Here is a 21388-nt window from a genome sequence, read left to right as displayed (position 1 = left end):
GGTTGGAGTTACGCCATACGTTACAGCAGTGTGAACGCTTATGTAATTCAGGCATGCTGAAAAAGTTACCGTCTCAAATGGAACATTTGGATAACGATCAAACTAATGATGTTATCCTATTGATAAATCGTTTTCTCAATGTGTTTCATGAAGTTCCAAGTCGCACGTCCATCTTGGAACATGACGTGGATGTGGGGCTCCTATACGTCAGCATCCGTACCGGGTTAATGTGAAGAAAAGGGAAGTAATGAAAAGTGAGGTAGCTTATTTATTACAGAATGACATGACAAAACCCAGTAACAGCTCCTGGAGTTCCCCATGTATTCTTGTTCCTAAGCCTGACAGTATGTCCTGCTTATGTATGGACTATCATCGCGTAAATGCAGTTACAAAGATGGATTATTTTCCATTACCTCACTTAGATGACTGCATTGATAGAATTGGTTCTGCTGCTTACGTTAGTAAGTCAGATTTGCTAAAAGGTTATTGGCAGGTGCCTGTGACCTCTCGAGCTTCTGACATCTCGCCTTTCGTTACGCCTGATAACTTCGTACAATACACTGTGATGCCCTTTGGAATGTGTAATGCACCTGCTACTTTTCAACTCCTAGTTAACATTGTGTTCGCGGATGTGCCAAATTCTACTGCTTACCTTGACGATGTTGTGATTCATTCGTCTACTTGGTCTGATCATCTCGCCACCTTGAAAAGTGTGTTTCAGCGGTTGGAGAATGCTTATTTAACCCTCAATTTGGCCAAGTGTGAGTTTGGGAAGGCTACTGTGACTTACTTAGGGAAGCAGGTGGGATGAGGTAAAGTGCGCCCAGTAACTGACAAACTGGAAGCAATTGTTACTTTTCCTACACCCACAACTCACCGCCAGTTGAGCAGATTCCTGGGGATGGTAGGGTACTATCGTACATTCTGTAAGACTTTTTCGGCGGTAGTAGCTCCCGTTACATCTCTGCTTAGTCCCAAAGTACCATATAAGTGGTCCCAGGCCTGTAACTATGCTTTTGATTCTGACAAAGCGCTACTTTGTAGTGCCCAAGTGCTTGCTGACTCCTTAATAAACCTTAATAAATTGGACGTAGATGCTAGTATAGTGGGGGTGGGTGTGGTTCTCTTGCAGGAAGATGAAGAGGGAATGGATTGGCCCGTCAGTTTCTTCTCCCGTAAGTTCAACTTGTGTCCGTCAAAGTACTCCACTATTGAACAAGAGACGCTGGCTTTATTGCTAGCCTTACAGTTCTTTGAGGTATATGTGGGCTCCAGTGCCTTGCCTGTACTGGTCTTCACAGACTATAATCCTTTGGTGTTTTTGAAGCAAATGTACAATCAGAACCGACGACTTATGCGGTGGGCTCTGATTGTACAAGGATACAATGTAAAGATTCATTATGTGAAGGGTTCGGTGAATGTGGTTGCTGACGCTCTATCACGAGTTTAGTAACTCGGGATGCGTGTTGGGTTTGCAAACTTACAGTTTGCAGGTTTTGGGGTGGGCGTGTTACGTTCCCCAGTTTCTGTGTTGTTGTGGGTTTGTATGTATGTGTATGTATTTCAGGAAATGGCTTCCTGGATTCCCCCAAGCAGCTGATTGTTCGGCCCCATTGCAGATTGGAGCTGACCCCGCCCTCTCGTCAGGGGACCCCGCCCTCTGACCCCGCCCTCTCGTACAGCTGTCTGCAATTATGACTCCTTCTCCAGCTGTATAAAAGCCTGTGTTTTTGCTCAGAGAGAGTTTCTTGGTATGTCCTGTGTTGGTTATTGCTCAGATAGAGCTTCTTGGATGTCATGTGTTGGTTGTTGCTCAGATAGATTTTTTGTTAAGCATTTTGTAGCCGCTACTTCTGAGGTATGTGGGTGTCAATAGGATGCAGTATTTTTGATAATTGTTTTGTATTATTCTTCCATTTGTTCCCAGGGGGAAGGGGAAGGAACCTTGGGAGTGCTTAGGCAAGAGGCCTGCGGGCATACATATACCCGTAGTATATACTATGTCTATGCACACTAGGTAAGACCTGGGCAGACCATCCCCTGTATTTTGGTTAGTGCGCCAGGTGGTGCTAGTTAGGTAAGTTGTGGATAGGTAGGAGATCGGTCTCTTTAACTTTCTTAGCTTTGGTTCCATTAATGGTAAAATTCTCTGTTTCAGTCATCCTTACCCACACCTACAGTCACAGACATCCTTACCCACACCTACAGTCACAGACATCCTTACCCGCACCTACAGTCACAGACATCCTTACCCGCACCTACAGTCACAGACATCCTTACCCGCACCTACAGTCACAGACATCCTTACCCGCACCTACAGTCACAGACATCCTTACCCGCACCTACAGTCACAGTCATCCTTACCCGCACCTACAGTCACAGACATCCTTATCCGCAGCTACAGTCACAGACATCCTTACCCGCACCTACAGTCACAGACATCCTTACCCGCAGCTACAGTCACAGACATCCTTACCCGCAGCTACAGTCACAGATAACGGCCAAAGAGAGAGACCACGTTCCCACTGCCTGCTGATGTACGCCAGCGCCATCCTGATGTCCAACCTTACCAACACATGTTGTCCCTCCAACATCGGAAGGAAATGCCTCAGCAATAGCAAAACAGTCAGTAGGTCTTGGTAATTGATATGTAGCGCCCTTTGCGCTGTTAACCAAATCCCGCTTTCCAAGTAGCCCACACACAGCCCTCCCCATCCCAGTAAGGATGCGTCTGTCATATCCAACCTGCGGGACACTACCCAGCCCATGAGAACCCACTGCAAACAGTAGTCACGGGTGACAGTAGTCACAATGTCCTTGAGAAACCGATGTGGCGAGATGTGTCCAGACGCGTAGCAATCACCCAGTTCTGAAAGAGACACATAAACAGAAGTCCCAGAGGCACCAAATCTATCACAGAGGCCATCAGACCCAATAACCACAGGCACAAGCGAAAAGGCACAGAGTGCACCAGCTGAAACTGTGCCAGACAGAGCCGGAATGCGATCCTCTTCTGTTGGGACAAAAACTTTTCTTGTTATCCACTATGAACCCCAGTGACTGAATATGGGAAACCCGTGTGGCAGTGTGGAGCTCCACCTATTCCTTCGACTCCACTACGATCAGCCAATCGTCCAGATAGGCCAATACTCTGATACTCTGAGTATTGGTGCGGGGTGATAGGGAGAGCACAAAAGGCAGGACCAGAAACTCTTAGACTACACCCTCGAAATTAAACATCAGAAACGTTCTGTGGAGAGGATGTATAGCCACATGAAAATATGCATCCTTCAAATTAGAGGTTGACCGATTAATCGGAATGGCCGATTTAATTGGGCCGATTTCAAGTTTTCATAACAATCGGAAATCGGTATTTTGGACAACGATTTGGCCTATTTTTAATTAATGTTTTAAAAACACCTTTATTTCATCTTTATTTAACTAGGCAAGTCAGTTAAGAACACATTCTTATTTTCAATGATGGCCTAGGAATGGTGGGTTAACTACCTTGTTCAGGGGCAGAACGACATATTTTTACCTTGTCAGCTCGGGGATTCAATCTTGCAACCTTACAGTTAACTAGTCCAACGCTCTAACCACCTGCCTCTCATTGCACTCCACGAGGAGACTGCCTGTTACGCGAATGCAGTAAGCCAAGGTAAGTTACTAGCTAGCATTAAACTTATCTTATAAAAAACAATCAATCAATCATAATCACTAGTTAACTACACATGGTTGATGATATTACTAGTTTATCTAGCGTGTGCATATAATCGATGCGGTGCGTATTCGCGAAAAAGGACTGTCCTTGCTCCAATGTGTACCTAACCATAAACATCAATGCCTTTCTTAAAACCAATACACAGAAGTATATATTTTTAAACCTGCATATTTAGCTAAAAGAAATCCAGGTTAGCAGGCAATATTAACCAGGTGAAATTGTGTCACTTCTCTTGCGTTTTTGCACACAGTCAGGGTATATGCAACAGTTTGGGCCGCCTAATTTGCCAGAATTTTACGTAATTATGACAAAACATTGAAGGTTGTGCAATGTAACAGGAATATTTAGACTTATGGATGCCACCCGTTAGATAAAATATGGAACGGTTCCGTATTTCACTGAACGAATAAACGTCTTGTTTTCGAGATTATAGTTTCCGGATTCGACCATATTAATGACGTAAGGCTCGTATTTCTGTGTGTTATTATGTTATAATTAATTCTATGATTTGATAGAGCAGTCTGACTGAGCGATGGTAGGCACCAGCAGGCTAGTAAGCATTCATTCAAACAGCACTTTTGTGCTTCAAGCCCATCAACTCCCGAGATTAGGCTGGTGTAACCCATGTGAAATGGCTGGCTAGTTAGCGGGGTGCGCACTAATAGCGTTCTGAGACTGAGACTGAGACGTTCACTCGCTCTGAGACTTGGAGTAGTTATTCCCCTTGCTCTGCATGGGTAACACTGCTTCGAGGGTGGCTGTTGTCGATGTGTTCCTGGTTCGAGCCCAGGTAGGGGCGAGGAGAGGGACGGAAGCTATACTGTTACACTGGCAATACTAAAGTGCCTATAAGAAGATCCAATAACCAAAGGTATATGATATACAAATGCTATAGAGAGAAATTGTCATATAATTCCTGTAATAACTACAACCTAAAACGTCTTACCTGGGAATATTGAAAACTCATGTTAAAAGGAAACACCAGCTTTCATATGTTCTCATGTTCTGAGCAAGGAACTTAGACGTTAGCTTTCTTACATGGCACATATTGCACTTTTACTTTCTTCTCCAACACTTTGTTTTTGCATTATTTAAACCAAATGTAACATGTTTCATTATTTATTTGAGGCTAAATTGATTTTATTGATGTATTATATTAAGTTAAAATAAGTGTTCATTCAGTATTTTTGTAATTGGGGGGGGGGGGGTCCTCCAATAATCGGTATCGGCGTTGAAAAAATCATAATCGGTCGACCTCTACTTCAAATCTATGGACGTGAACCAATCACAGGGACGCGCCGACTGCGAAGTGTGAGCATGAAACCTTGTCCAGGATGGGACGCCATGTTCCATTGCTCTTGGGAACAAAAAAGTACAGGCTGTACCAACCACTCTGTACTTCTGACACTGGGACCAGCCGAAAAGCCGCCTCAAGACAGGCGCTAGAACTTTGGGGATCATTGACGTAATGACGCCACGAAAAGGAGGAGGATGCAAAGCCTTGTGACCACATTCAAAGACCGGGCTGCTACACCCTCAGCCTGGGACACTTTGTCCAGCTGATCCGCTGAGAACTGTCGCTGTTAATTCGGAAGCACCTGCTAGGATTTTCCCCCTTGTTAGCCTCTGGAGCTAAGTAACTCGCCAGCTTTCAATCCATTGGTGGTTTTCAAACGAGACCCGCCTCCTCCATACCCTCTACATTTCTTAACTCACAATAACTTGGTAGCACCAGTCTGGCTGAATGAGGGGAATCCCAGGTCGCCTTTAAATCATCGGCAAAATCTTTAAACAGGGGTAAGCAACACTTCAGCGCTGCAGGGACAGGAAGTAAATACCTCCCCCCAAATCTGGAGGAACTCTGGTGCGGGGGAGAAGATGGCAAATCCACCCCCAGGTGATTTGCCGCTCTACGACACATTTACATCAAAGGTGCATTAACCACCAATGGTTCACTCTCCCCGCCGAATCCAATGGCTTTAGGCTGCCCCGGACTGATATCATCCGATTTGCACACTGAAAACCCTCCAGAGCCAACCAGGGATAGTATATCATCCCCGGAATCTGGACTCTGACCACTGCCAGAGAAGCCGGAATGAGCCTAACTCGGCTTAAATGTCACCCTAGTAAACTCAGACCACTGCTGCTACTCTCTCCTGACCTCAGACAACCACATTCCAGAGATCGCTTCACCAGCAGACCCTTCGCCAGCAGCCCCAATCTTTCTCACAAAGTCAGCTCGACGGCCAATGGAAGTTGAACCCAGCCAGAAACAATAGACACATAAACTGATCCGAGCCAAAGCCTCCTGAGCGTGTTTTCACCCCAGGCAAACAGGACGGCACTCGTGAGTATCTTTCATTTTCATTGTGAAACCACATGCCCTACGGAAAGATCAGAGGTCCAAACTCAGATGCTTAGCCTTTTTGAACGTACTCTTACCAACGGCCATCTTACTCAAGCAAGGAAGCACTGGGTTCACAAGCAGAGCAGAAAATCGTTTTTTTTTTTAGCAAACACAAATCCTACCCAAGCAAGGAAGCATTAGCTACACAAGCAGAGCAGAAAGTAGTCCGCTTTTAGCAAACAGAAAAACCAAGACTCAAGACTTGCAACATCTATTGGGACGAGTACTCTCTCCCCACTAACAGACACCTAAGTCAGAGCCGAATCTCATGTCTTCATGTGCTTGAAAAGTTTCTAAATTGCGTGACACGTTCTTCCTTCAAGCGAGCTGAAGAGGAAATAATTGAGGAAATGAATGTGAGTCCTGGAATTATAGCCAGGAAGGTGGGGTTTCCATGGGTGGGCTCAACATCCATTGGCCCGTTGGGCGTAATTTCTGTTTTCTTCAGGTGAATTTGATTGATCGTTGATTCCACATAGTATGTTATACCGAGTGACAGACTGAAAGGGAACTTCTAGTCACTTCAAGGCCTTTTTTAACACATTCTATTCTGATTTCTTTGTCTGGGAGAAATAACACCTTCATGGTCATTTGGATGTTAATGCAGGCGTGTGTGAGGGTGAGAGACAAGCAGGCTGGCTAACAGAGCCACAGAGGAGACTACAGTAGTGTCTACCAGGGCAAATACAAACACATTGTGTTGATCTTCTATAGAGGAGTTGCATAGCAACAAGGAGGCTGACCTGCAGTGATCCCACCCTCCCCTAGCTCCCACCTCCACGTTGTACTGTTCACTTCTAAAATACACTGACTACTAGTACTACTACTACACTTGCCTTTGTTCATTAATCACCACTTCAAACCATGTGCTTAGCAGGCAAGAGACTATTCTCAAGGCATGGCTTGTTGGATTTCTGTATTCCAAACACCACTGCGTTGACAGTTTGTACATATTCAATAGTTTTTGCCTTGGTGCTGTGTTGTTGAACCAGCAGGCACTGCAGCATATTAGTAAATATCATAAATGTTTTCTCTTATTTTTGTGGTAATTTTCTTGGTCAAGATACTTTGCACCCACTTCAACTGAATTAATTGTTTCCTGCCCCCGTACAAATAGTGCTGCGTCGCCTAAGGAATGCTAGAGTTGCTGCCTGGGACATTGACGGAGAGCTTTAACACAAAGATGATTTCTCATGCATCATTCTGTCACTGTGTTATAGTTGAGCCTTCGCTCCCTGATTCTGCCGAGCAGAAATGAATGCTTATCACTATTATGGAAACCGAGGAATTCAGGGGATTGGCCCTCATCACAGAACAAGCCTTTTAATCATTCCATTTAAAAATGGAAAAAAGAAAATGCTGCTTTTTTTCATGCTACATCTGGGATCACAGCCTTTTCAAAGGAACTCACTGATTACTGTAACATGCAACAAAATGTCATCAGCTGATATCATGTCTCAGAGCCGCTTCACTTTATGTAACATCAACAGTAGCAAAAGCAAAAGATATGAGCAAAAGGAGGTGATCAGAAGTCGAACTGGCTTCAGTGAAACAGCGTTTCCTGCAGGGATCCAGGTGTCTCTAGCCTTACTGACCCCTTAACCCCAACACCCATCACTACTTGTGCCTGATGTTATAACCTATTGTATTACTAATACAAGTATTATTACAAAAATGGTGGCAAAATCCTATTGAATTGGTTGGTTTGATACTGTGAATCTGATTCACAGCTTTAAAATTAGGTGATTCTAAACTGAGCTTGATCCCAATGTAACATATAGATCTGGACAGAGGTTAGGCTAGAGTACCTGAATCCGGTAGAAAACAACACCTGAAAACAAGAGCTACACACAAGAGAACAGAAATATACACATAAACTATCCAAAGCATCGAAACGTAAAAGTCAGCAAATTGAACATTAGAAAACAAAATACCATTGTTTTCCTTTTGGACTAGTGGTTGGTGGATTCAAATTAAACAAGGCTAAAGAAAACCAAAAAAATCAACGCAGAATAACCTTGAACTGAATCGAATGCAAGTGACTTCCAAAAATGAAGAAAACAAGAGATAAATAATTTTGTCAACATGGACATCTGGCATTCAGTGAAGTTTTAATTACCTCTTTACGCCATAGGCCATATTAAGCAAATTGTCCAGCCTGTAAAGAGAAGGAGGGTTCTGGGGTTAATGCCAGGCAGATGGTCGACTCACTCAATGGAACTAATGCTACATCCCTGCCTCAATCAAAGAAGAAAGCCATCCAGAGATGGGCCATTATACTGAGGAGCCACACCAGTTGGTGTCATTCACACAGTAACTAAGTAGCAGGCTAGCTAGCAATAGTACTGTACAGCGCTATCACAAGAGGTCACTCTGACGCCCAATCAGCCAGCACAATGAGACCCATTTTCACACTCCACACATTCTTATGCTGTATGTGGCTTTCAGAGTGGTTCCACTGTACATCTCTGCTGTTGTGTTGAGGTCAAATAATTGATAAGTGATTTATAATTGTGGGTTAAGCCATAGTACTTACATCAAAGAAAATTTAGAAATCTTGTCTTTCTCATTTAATTCAATGTCGATCCTGAGTCTAGACAGCATAATGAAAGAATGATTCTTTTCATTATTATTCCATTTGGCCTTAAGGTACTTTGCCATTATGTTTGTAATTTTCAAGAAGGGTGTGAGACAAATTGAACATATATTATAGTACTAAATAGAAGCCTACAATAATAATTCAAAAATCAAGACATGCCCCCTTCTCCAGAGTTCTGTCAGTGTAATGGTCATTTTGTGAAAGATAGTAAAGGTTTTAAGACAGGAAGATGACAGGAATAAAGTTGCATAGTAAAACAATAACTGACCAAAAGTAACAGTAACTGACCAAAACATTTTGTTTCCTGTTGACGCCTTTCCATGTGGAAAGGGTATAACGTTTCATATGGGATGGTGTGTGTTAAGCCCAAATCAAACTAAACGTTTATTGTTTTTATGCACGTGAACATGCTGGAATTAGAATGCACGGCAGAAAACAGGAGGTCCGCGTGTGAGCGTCAATAGCATCATAGAGCGTCAAATTAGAAAGCGGGTCTATTTTTCTCGTGTCAACGCAGCTACGCAAAGCAATGCTGGTAAAATGATCGGATAAATTGCCAGAAAGTAGGCATGGTTACGTCTGGAATTGTGACATGTATAGATAAAACCTTCTATTTATTGTTGATAATAATACTGCCAGTGCCAATAATACATATTTGAAAACAACAATGTCATGCCTAGATGTGTTGATTTCGATCACAGGCATATAGACTAGGCAGGCTACGGCTAGGAAACTCCAGGAACTCCGATTTCAAGAGAGAATACTGTTAGTAGAAAGAATGAGACTAGTTCAATTCTTTATAAACTGCTCGGGTTTATTCTCTACAACTGTCCTCATAAACATTTGTGAGCTAACATAACAATTGTTTAGAGCAGGCAGGTACAGCGGCTCCCGCAGGACATATAAGGTGAGTCAAAGGAACACAACAATAATTCACAAGGGCTACATAGCGAACTTAATAAATAAACTGTTTATTATGGATTCTTATGACAATTAAGTTGGCATACGCTCTGCACTGAATGTGAATTGACACTTCACTCTTTAAAAAAAATCTATGTTTTACCCCCTTTTCTTCCCAATTTCGTGATATCCAATTGGTAGTTAGTCTTGTCCCATTGCTGCAACTCCCGTATGGACTCAGGAGAGGCGATGGCCGCACCAATGTGTCGGAATGCGCCCGGCCCGCCACAGGAGTTGCTAGAGCGTGATGGGACAAGGACATCCCAGCCGGGCCAAACCCTCCCCTAACCCGGACGACGCTGGGCCAATTGTCCGAACCAGGATCTGTAGTGACACAGCTTGCACTGCGATGCACGCCCTAGACCGCCACTCGGGAGGCCCGACGCGCTCTACTCTTGTGTGCAAATTTGGACGCCGTTGACGGCGTCTCTCCGTGTGATTTGGGTTTTAGTCAGTGCTGCTAGCTGGCTGGGAGGAACAATCAGGCTGGTCATGCAGACGGATAGTCACTGTGCTCAGTGGGCCAAGGATGGAAGCCCCTCAGCCACATAAATCAGAGGCTTTTTGGATGCGGCCTACTTGGCCACTCAGTGACCTTCATGTGTCACATGGGTCTGCACTGTCTCATGTCTTATTAAGCCCTTCAGCCTAATGGAAGGGTTGGGAACTTGGGGCCATTCTAAAGTACTTCTCCCCTTCAAAACACACAGTCTGTCTGTGCTACAGGTCATCAGTGGGCAGAGATGCCGTCTGTGAACCTGACAAAAAAAATCTAAACAAAGCACAAAAATATGTTGACTCATTAAGGCAGCAATTAGGCCATTATGTGGGCTGGGACTGAGCAATCTGCTTTGTGGGTAAATGAGTCAATTGGACTGGAAGCTCTAAGGAGGAGCTTTAGGACGCTGTGCTGGAGACATCTGCTGGGCTGCTGCTGCAAAAACCAACCTGCCTTGGATGCCAGCTTTTCACACTGCCTCTCCAAGCACTCAGCACACAATAGGGCCTTTGTGCTGCCTCTCAATACATGTAAATGAGAAAGGTCCATTTAAAAAATCTGTTCAGTTAAAACCTGCTCATACCTTAGATATAATAAGCATAATTTACTTATTACTGTAATTATTAATGTGGAGAATCAGTAATAACTGAAACCTACTGTTTTTCTTTTCTTTTGTTTGCTTCTTAGAGGAGGACCAGAAAAACAGGCCTTACATTTAATGGTGGAAAATGGCCGACTTTGACAGGATAGGTGATGCACTTTCTGAGGTTGTGGGTTAGGTTAAGTCCTGTGGCTGTTGGTTGTAATAGTGAGGTCTTTGTGTATTACAGGCAGCTAGCTAGCTCTTGATCGCCTAAGAGTGCTCAGACCGAGGAATCTGTAGAACCAAAAAATGTATTTATTCCTAACTTTGTTGGTCTTACTTTTCTGTAATCTGGGCCAAAATCTGAAATACATTTTTCGTTCAGGTCATAATTTGAATTTTCTCATTGTAATTATCATGAGTATCATGGGGTATATTTTATTTGGGAATGAACCGTGGATGGTAAGAGGGGATAACCGTTTGTTTCATTATGGAATAAGGAGAGTGATCTGATGAGGTGATGTGATGGAGACATTGTGAACGACAGAACCCCACTGTCTCTTGTGAACAGTTCTACTCTGATATGTGTGGAGCTTCAGGAAACCCACTCTTTTGGAACAGAAATGCATTCTTGTTTGAATGCACCAAGAATCAGAGATCACATTGGGGATTGATGACTCAAAAGGTTGTTGATGGTTGCAATAAGACATAAAAATCCCATACTCAACTTTACAGTACATATTATATTCTCTCTGAACCAATAACCCAATGGCTGAACCTGACCATGACCTCCCGACCCTTGTTGTGAACCCCAGGTGTTTACCTGAACCTCTGGGCCTGGTGGTGGAGGGGGCCTGGGTACCGGCGGTTGGGTGACTGGTACAGCTGGGACAGAAGGGCTTGGCTGGTCTTCTGGCTGGGGTTGTTGGCGAACTTGACGGTGATGGGCTCGGCAGCTCCAGAGGGTTTCTGTCCATTCAGCCCCTTGATGGCCTCCTCAGCCTCTATCCTCTTATCAAAGCGAATGAATCCCACACCCCGCGAACCACCTGTGGGGCCAACACATCACAAACAGGAGGGGCGTCCTTTTACTTCACGTGGTTCCGGTTAGATCACACACATCTACACATACATACTGTACATCTCACAACCCATGTTCTCTGTTTCATACATGGTACAGAGAGGATATCTGTCTTTTTAGTCATGTATAAAGTAATGTTTTGTAAAGGGGATACAATGAGTTGGAAATGATTTGTTTTCCATTCTGGGAGGGATTGCTTTATGGGTTACTTAAAGAACACAGAATAGAGCAGAGGGAAAAGTGAAGGCACAGCCATGATTTCCTGTGCTGTCAAAGAGACAGTTAATTTGTCTTCCTCTCTCACAAAGAGCATGAGAGCTGATGCCCGCTGATGCAGAAATGCTGTTATGTTGTTTGGGTGCTAGCTGCTGTACTGCTGTGTCTCCTCAGCTCGTTGAGGCTACTGCGTGAGGCACTTTGGACTCAGCACACACTGCAGCTCTCCTCCTAGCTGAAGGCCACACACTCAGGCCTCACGTCATGTTGTCGGTGACATTTGAGTCGTTTCCAAGGCAATGTATTTTGACCGCCACCTGAAAGTAACATTGAGAGACGCACTGCCCGGAAGGTCTTTTGTTGGGCTCCATAAACGCGTGCTTCTCATTTTTAATGAGGCTCGCTGACTGGCCCTGGGGATGCTCGCTCAGTGACAGCACGCTGCCAGGTCTATTTGCATAATACTGTGTGTGTACAGACTGGCATCTCTACACCACACACAGAAACACTTTTTATTGGCATTTCGCTCTCTGCTCTCAAAACGCTGCTTGCGCTTATTGAGGTTTTTCTGTTCCACTGTCTCATTGTCTTCTTGAATCGGACTCCTTTGACATGTGCAGCCCTGAACAAATATTTACACACAATCTCTCCAATGCCAAATGCTTTCATTCACTCTAATGCTGTATTATTTTCACTGAGGCTTGCTGCCGTTCTTGACAATCTCTCCAAATCCCTTCCCTGCCTTCCCTGTATCTGTAATTTATAATTAGGTTGTCACAGCTAGAAAATAATGAACACATAGCCTGTTATTCCAAAGGGGTTTGAATTGTTGGCATACAGCTCTGGCTCCGGTGTGAAACTAGGGTCAATGCTGCTTCGGGAGAAAATACTGTCATACCGGTATTCCTAGCTGGTAACTAGTGCATACTGTTTTTGTATATTCTGTTGATTTGTTTGTCACTTTACACCGAGTGTACAAAACATGAGGAACACCTGCTCTTTCTATGACATAGGCTGACCAGGTGAATCCAGGTCAAAGCTATGACTCCTTATTGATGTCACTTGTTAAATCCACTTCAAATTAGTGTACAGTGCATTTGGAAAGTATTCAGACCCCTTGACTTTTCCCCCCATTTTGTTACATTACTGCCTTATTCCAAAATTGATTAAATCATTCCCCCCCCTCATCAATCCACACACAATACCCAGTAATGACAAAGCAAAAACAGGTTTTTAGACTTTTTAGAAAGAAATATCAGATTTACATAAGTGTTCAGACCCTTTACTCAGTACTTTGTTGAAGCACCTTTGGCAGCAATTACAGCCTCGAGTCTTCTTGGGTATGAGGTTACAAGCTTGGCACACCTGTATTTGGGGTGTTTCTCCCATACTTCTCTGCAGATCCTCTCAAGCTTTTAGTTTGAGAGGATCAGCTATTTAGCACAGCTAAATAGCACAGCTATTTTCAGGTCTCTCCAGAGATGTTCGATCAGGTTCAAGTCCGGGCTCTGGCTGGGCCACTCAAGTATGTTCAGAGATTTGTCCCGAAGCCACTCCTGCATTGTCTTGGCTGTGTGCTTAGGGTTGTTGTCCTGTTGAAAGGTGAACCTTCACCCCAGTCTGAGGTCCTGAGCACTCTGGAGCAGGTTTTCATCAAGGATCTCTCTGTACTTTGCCCCATCTTTCCCTCGATCCTGACCAGTTTCTCAGTCCCTGCCGCTGAAAAACATCCCCACAGAATGATGCTGCTACCACCATGCTTCACCGTAGGGATGGTGCCAGGTTTCCTCCAGACGTGATGCTTGGCATTCAGGCCAAAGAGTTAAGTCTTGGTTTCATCAGACCAGAGATGACTAGACCATTGTTTCTCATGGTCAGAGTCCTTTAGGTGACCGTTGCAAACTCCAAGCGGGTTGTCATGTGCCTTTTACTGTGGAGTGGCTTCCGTCTGGCCACTCTACCATAAAGGCCTGATTGGTGGAGGGCTGCTGAGATGGTTGTCCTTCTGGAAGGCTCTCCCATCTCCGAAGAGGAACTCTGAAGGTTTGTCAGTGTAACCATTGGGTTCTTAGTTACCTCCCTGACCAAGGCCCGTCTCCCCCAATTGCTCAGTTTGGCCGGGCAGACAGCTCTAAGAAGAGTCTTGGTGGTTCCAAACTTCTTCCATTTAAGAATGTCCACTGTGTTTTCTGGGACAATTCCTTCGATCTCATTGCTTGGTTTCTGCTCTGACATGCACTGTCAACTGTTGGACCTTATATAGACAGGTGTGTGCCTTTCCAAATCATGTCCAATCAGTTGAATTTACCACAGGTGGGCTCCAATCAAGTTTTAGAAACATCTCAAGGATGATCAATAGAAACAGGATGCACCTCAGCTTAATTTCTAGTCACATAGCAGATGGTAATACATTTACAAAAATGTCTAAAAAACAGTTTTCACTTTGTCATTATGGGGTATTGTGTGTAGATTGATATGGAAAAAAATGTATTTAATCAATTTTAGAATAAGGCTGTAAAATGTAGAAAATGTCAAGGGGTCTGAATACTTTCTGAAAGCACTATAGATGAAGAGGAGGAGATAGGTTAAGGAATGATTTCTAAGCCTTGAGACAATTGAGCCATGGATTGTGTATGTGTGCCATTCAGAGAGTGAACGGAGTATGGTAGTAGGTGCCAGGCACACCGGTTTGAGTGTGTCAAGAACTGCAAAGCTGCTGGGTTTTTCACACTCAACAGTTTCCGTGTGTATCAAGAATGGTCTACCACCCAAATGACATCCAGCCAACTTAACACAACTGTGGGAAGCATTGGAGTCAACATGGGCCAGCATCCCTGTGGAATGCTTTCAACACCTTGTAAAGGTGTTGAGGCTGTTCTGAGGGCAAAAGGGGAAAAGGGGTGGGGTGCAACTTAATATTAGGAAGGTGCTCCTAATGTTTAGTACACTTAGTGTGTAAAATCAGAGTTGGGCTTTGTTTTGCTAACTTCACTTTATGCATACCAACTGTGCAAAAACTGGTCGAATCAATATTGTTTTCACATCAATTCAACCCCAAAAATCTATGAGACGACTTTGAATCAACGTAGAAAACGTATTGAATTTGCAAAAACTCATAACATAACTACGTAGTTAAATAAAGGTAAAAATGTTATATTTCTTTTTAAATATGGGCTTTTTTTTTGGTTTACCAAACTTTTAACCTAAATCCAATGACATAGTGAATTTTTTGGGTTGGTTTCATGTTGAATTCACATTACCTGACAACCCAACCAAATGTAAATCAAAACCTGACGCTGAACTGACGTCTGTGCCCAGTGGGTAGCTTTGTTTGTTCACCTTTTTCTACATAAACCCAATAGCTACTACTGTCAAGATAGAGGAGGGGTTGTATTATAAGACTACATTATTTTTTAGATGCAATGTGCTTATTTCACTGTTTCAGAGCTGTGAAATACATGTTGACACCCTATGGACTCTTCTCCTTTGGGGATATGATCACACCTCATTGGATGAGAGAAGACAAGCACCAGTCCTCTAAGACCCGTGGCCTTGAACTGCACCAGGATGCAGATGCTTGAAGAGGTCTACACACCAGTATTGCTTGGCATAGAGATGAAGGCTGAAAACACATTCAGCGTGGGATCTGAGGAAAACACCACAGCCACTTGAATGAAGTGGTGAACCGAAGAGGTGTCTTTAAGAAAGGGGTGTGAAGAGTGGAGGGCTACTGCATTGGTATCTGGGACTAGCTCTGTCCTTGTGTATGTGGAGAGTATTGTGCCTGTACACTAGTGCTGTGGAGAGAGGTGAGAGGGTATTGTGCCTATACAGCAGTGCTGTGGAGAGAGGTGAGAGGGTATTGTGCCTGTACACTAGTGCTGTGGAGAGAGGTGAGAGGGTATTGTGCCTATACAGCAGTGCTGTGGAGAGAGGTGAGAGAGACTTTGACCCCACTAACAGTAACACCTCTCATTTCTCCTTTCACTGCCCTATAGACATTCTGGGCATGAAGAGAAACACTGCTACTGCACTGCAAGGTCGGCTGGCCTAATGCAATTACACCACAGCAGGTTAGGCGACCATGACCTTTGACCCTGTGACTGTGATACAGTGGCAGAGAGACTTCATACAAGCAGTTCTGTGTGTCAGACTGCTGACAGCTGGTGCTTCAGAGGACAATCTAATGTAGGGTATCATTTGGATTCCATCTGGGGTTCCTCGAGCAAGGCAGAAACCGAACAAAACGATCCCAGAAGTAATTTACCTAATAGTTTAAAAAAATAATGAAATGACTGTCTTAGTGTTGAGAAAAAAAAATGTCACTAGCTTTTTCAGCATTAACATAATGAGCTTCCAGCTGTTTTTTGTGGTTGTTTTTTTGTTTTTACAGCATACCGAAACAAAGCAAACATGCAGGCTGAGGGAGTTTGGGAAGCAGCCTGTACCATCAGCCAGTTCCAGCACTTATCACAGACCATACAGCATTAGGCCACAAATGCACAACGGTCTACAGGCACTTTCCTCCTCAGAAATCAGCTGGGCTTATGTAACTCTCTACCTGTGCTTATCTATTCCCAGCACACATGAACACGGAGAATGGCTGGTTTATTAATAACCCTAACTAGAACAAGGGAAGACAGTGGCAAGGAGCTGCTGGTGCCCTGACAAAGAATTCTGCATGCCCACTGCACTTGGGCGCTACCAGGGCGCTCCCCAACACTACGCTCTCAGCCCGGGGACAATAAGACAAACATTCCTCTGGGAAATCTGGAGATCTGATAATCTGGCCAGGTGGCTGACGAAAGCCTTTGCTCTGCTCTCCAAACTTGAGCATTTTGCTACTGTTTCTCATTCCACTCTTTTAAGTGGCTATGCCAACTGTATGGAACGTTTATTAAACAGTCACATTAAATACATTAGAGAAAGAAAACAACATCTTATCACCTCCTAATCAGAGAGAGCGAGAGAAAAAAGTCCTTGTTTTAAGTAACTCAGTTGGTGGGGATAGATACATATGGACTTTGAAAAGGCATTGGGATAGAAACCTTTGAAGAGCTTAGGTGCTCTCTGCTCCGCTCAGTAAAAGCAGAGTTAAAGCCATCTGTCTGCTTCTATGTGTGACCACAGGCCAAAGTAACCATGGAATACACTCCATGTTATGGAGTCTGGTGGGTTATAGACACCAGGACAGAGATGAATTGTACAAAGTCTTATTTTCCCTGTATATAAATCAGGTTTGCACCTACGTGGTCTTGATGTTTAGCCAAACATGGTGGGGATTCTATGCGAGCCAGAATGTACTACACCATATATCATCAACCTCCACTGTAAGAGTGTAGATGTGCATATGGAGAGGAAGTCACATACTGACTGATAAAGTAGAAATTCAATAGGGGTTGTATGTACAGCACCAGTCAAACATTTGGACACACTGACTCAATCCAGAGGTTTTCTTTATTTTGACTATTTTCTATATTGCAGAATAATTGTGAAGACATCAAAACTATGAAATAACACACATGGAATAATGTAGTAACCACAAAAGTGTTAAACAAATCAAAATATATTTTATATTTGAGATTCTTTAAAGCAGCCACCCGTTGCCTTGATGACAGCTTTGCACACTCTTGGCATTCGCTCAACCAGCTTCATTAGGTAGTCACCTGGAATCCATTTCAATTAACAGGTGTGCCTTGTTAAAAATGAATTTGTGGAATATATTTCCTTCTTAATGCGTTTGAGACAATCAGTTGTGTTGTGACAAGGTATGGGGTGGTAAACAGAAGACAGCCCTATTCGGTAAAAGACCAAGTCCATATTATGGCAAGAACAGCTCAAATAAGCAGAGAGAAATGACAGTCCATCATTACATTAAGACATGAAGACATCAAGAACTTTGATAGTTTCTTCAAGTGCAGTCGTAAAAACCATCAAGCGCTATGATGAAACTGACTCTCAAGAGGACCAACACAGGAAAGGAAGACCCAGAGTTATGGAGGATAAGTTCATTAGAGTTACCAGCCTCAGAAATTGCAGCCCAAATAAACGCTTCACAGAATCCAAGTAACAGACACACCCCAACATCAACTGTTCAGAGGACACTGCGTGAAATCAGGCCTTCATGGCCAAATTGCTGCAAAGAAACCACTACTGTTTGACCAAGGAGAGTGGAGTGCTGCATCAGATGACCTGGCCTCCGCAATCCCCTGACCTCAACCCAATTGAAATGGTTTGGGATGAGTTGGACCTCAGAGTGAAGGAAAAGCAGCCAACAAGTGCCCAGCATATGTGGGAACTCCTTCAAGACCGTTGGAAAAGCATTCCAGGTGAAGCTGGTTGAGAGAATGCCAAGAGTGTGCAAGGCAAAGGGTGGCTACTTTGAAGAATCTAAAATCTAAAATATATTTTGATGTGTTTAACACTTGTTTGGTAACTACATGATTCCATATGTGTTATTTCATAGTTTGATGTTTTCACTATCATTCTACAATATAGAAAATAGTACAAATAAAGAAAAACCCTTGAATGAGTAGGTGTGTCCAAACTTTTGACTGGTACTGTATGTGTGTAGTGCATATGAATGTTCTGCATGCTTATTATTGTAATACAGTGCCTTGCGAAAGTATTCGGCCCCCTTGAACTTTGCGACCTTTTGCCACATTTCAGGCTTCAAACATAAAGATATAAAACTGTATTTTTTGTGAAGAATCAACAACAAGTGGGACACAATCATGAAGTGGAACGACATTTATTGCATATTTCAAACTTTTTTAACAAATCAAAAACTGAAAAATTGGGCGTGCAAAATTATTCAGCCCCCTTAAGTTAATACTTTGTAGCGCCACCTTTTGCTGCGATTACAGCTGTAAGTCGCTTGGGGTATGTCTCTATCAGTTTTGCACATCGAGAGACTGAAATTTTTTCCCATTCCTTTTTGCAAAACAGCTCGAGCTCAGTGAGGTTGGATGGAGAGCATTTGTGAACAGCGGTTTTCAGTTCTTTCCACAGATTCTCGATTGGATTCAGGTCTGGACTTTGACTTGGCCATTCTATGTTTATTTTTGAACCATTCCATTGTAGATTTTGCTTTATGTTTTGGATCATTGTCTTGTTGGAAGACAAATCTCCGTCCCAGTCTCAGGTCTTTTGCAGACTCCATCAGGTTTTCTTCCAGAATGGTCCTGTATTTGGCTCCATCCATCTTCCCATCAATTTTAACCATCTTCCCTGTCCCTGCTGAAGAAAAGCAGGCCCAAACCATGATGCTGCCACCACCATGTTTGACAGTGAGGATGGTGTGATGAGCTGTGTTGCTTTTACGCCAAACATAACGTTTTGCATTGTTGCCAAAATGTTCAATTTTGGTTTCATCTGACCAGAGCACCTTCTTCCACATGTTTGGTGTGTCTCCCAGGTGGCTTGTGGCAAACTTTAAACAACACTTTTTATGGATATCTTTAAGAAATGGCTTTCTTCTTGCCACTCTTCCATAAAGGCCAGATTTGTGCAATATACGACTGATTGTTGTCCTATGGACAGAGTCTCCCACCTCAGCTGTAGATCTCTGCAGTTCATCCAGAGTGATCATGGGCCTCTTGGCTGCATCTCTGATCAGTCTTCTCCTTGTATGAGCTGAAAGTTTAGAGGGACGGCCAGGTCTTGGTAGATTTGCAGTTGTCTGATACTCCTTCCATTTCAATATTATCGCTTGCACAGTGCTCCTTGGGATGTTTAAATCTTTTTGTGTCCAAATCCGGCTTTAAATTTCTTCACAACAGTATCTCGGACCTGCCTGGTGTGTTCCTTGTTCTTCATGATGCTCTCTCTTTTTTTGCACGCCCAATTTTTCAGTTTTTGATTTGTTAAAAAAGTTTGAAATATCCAATAAATGTTGTTCCACTTCATGATTGTGTCCCACTTGTTGTTGATTCTTCACAAAAAAATACAGTTTTATATCTTTATGTTTGAAGCCTGAAATGTGGCAAAAGGTCGCAAAGTTCAAGGGGGCCGAATACTTTCGCAAGGCACTGTATATGAGCAATAGTAAGTAGTCTGTGTGACTAGGGGTAGACAACAACCCTCTGTAATATAAGAGAAACAGGCATTTTTTCACTTAAGGGTTTAACTGGTAAAAGCAAGATCTCCGGATCAATTGTATTTGCTCTCATTGATAAGACGTGTATTGACTGACCGCTGTGCGCCTGGGCCCTGCAGAGATGTTCAGAATATTTAACTATTGATCAATGTCTCTCCATATTATATTTCCTTCACATTGATGTTAGCTTAAACCAGCTGTTCGTATTGAACATCATGATCTGGCAACATTCCCAAAGGTTAGTGAGAGTGATGCGGTATAAAAATGCTGCTTCGCAATAGTTCTTCCAATATAGAGAAGAAATATATATATCCATTCTGCAGGGATCAATAGAAAGAGAGGGAGAGAAGAGAAAGATACTAATATTGACAAAACACTTTGGTTACATGATTGATGTGTTACGCAATGACTGCCAGGCCTGCATCAGAGAGGTTGAGCCAAAGGGCTCGTGTGTGATGTTCTGATTGTGTTGGAGAGAAGAATCTTCATGATCAGGACATTGCCACTCATGTGCGCTAAGGCTCTGTAATAACAGAACTCCCCATTCCTGACTTATTGTCAAGTCAATGTGAGTTCAGTCAGAAATACTTGGACTATTTGTAACAGAACATTGTCTTCTCTATGAACGATGCAAACTGTGGCTCAACAAAGTTATTTCTGGACGATACTGAGCAGGAGACTGACTGCAATTTGCATCAGGTTGATTAAGGTCTGTGAAAATGAAGTAAATATCCCCTTCAGTGAGTTTAAGCACATTTGTTTATCCAAAACTGATTCGTAGATTGGGCTTTGGAGCTTTTGGCTCACTCTGAACCACAGTCACGTGGGCTTGGCATCTACTGTCAGAACAGACATGTCTGAAACTGAACATATGGAGTGAAATTCTGACTTGGAAAAACAACAATTTGTTGATCATATTTGACATTTGTGTGTGTAATGATGTTGAAATCACATGATTAACTGTCCTATACTGTACATGTTAATGGTTAACCACTAAAAAGTCAAGCACAAAGGCAAAGCTTTTAAACTTTCTCTTTCTATCTTCCCCTCTGTCTCTCTCACCCACAGTTACACTTGTGCGAGTAGCAGGAGAGTTTTAATTTGCGGTCCATTCCTCTTTATGGCGGTACTTGTGAACTGGGAAGATGTGCCAGCGCTGAGCTCTCTGGGTCCTCTAAAATCCTCCTTGTTTCTTAATCACCAGCAACTAAAATTTAATTAGTC

General features: G+C 43.2%; 1 protein-coding gene across 9 annotated transcripts in view; it reads right to left on the bottom strand.

Moving 5' to 3' along the window:
- The window catches only part of LOC109897492 (ELAV-like protein 4), an 82701-nt gene that overhangs the window by 7415 nt on the left and 53898 nt on the right, over nucleotides 1-21388 (bottom strand). For 3 of the 9 annotated variants that reach the window (XM_020491989.2, XM_020491987.2, XM_020491992.2), the window contains 2 exons: nucleotides 11593-11818; nucleotides 8248-8286 (listed from right to left, as the gene is read on the bottom strand). In XM_020491989.2, coding sequence (XP_020347578.1) covers nucleotides 8248-8286; nucleotides 11593-11818 — 265 coding nt within the window. Of the gene's footprint in view, nucleotides 1-8247; nucleotides 8287-11592; nucleotides 11828-21388 lie in introns of all 9 variants that reach the window. The other 6 variants (XM_031833350.1, XM_031833352.1, XM_031833353.1 and 3 more) reach the window with 3 other exon arrangements.

Source organism: Oncorhynchus kisutch, linkage group LG10 (assembly GCF_002021735.2).
Source record: "Oncorhynchus kisutch isolate 150728-3 linkage group LG10, Okis_V2, whole genome shotgun sequence".
In the NCBI taxonomy this organism is placed as follows: Eukaryota; Metazoa; Chordata; class Actinopteri; order Salmoniformes; family Salmonidae; genus Oncorhynchus; species Oncorhynchus kisutch.
This window is presented reverse-complemented; position numbering and strand designations above follow the sequence as displayed.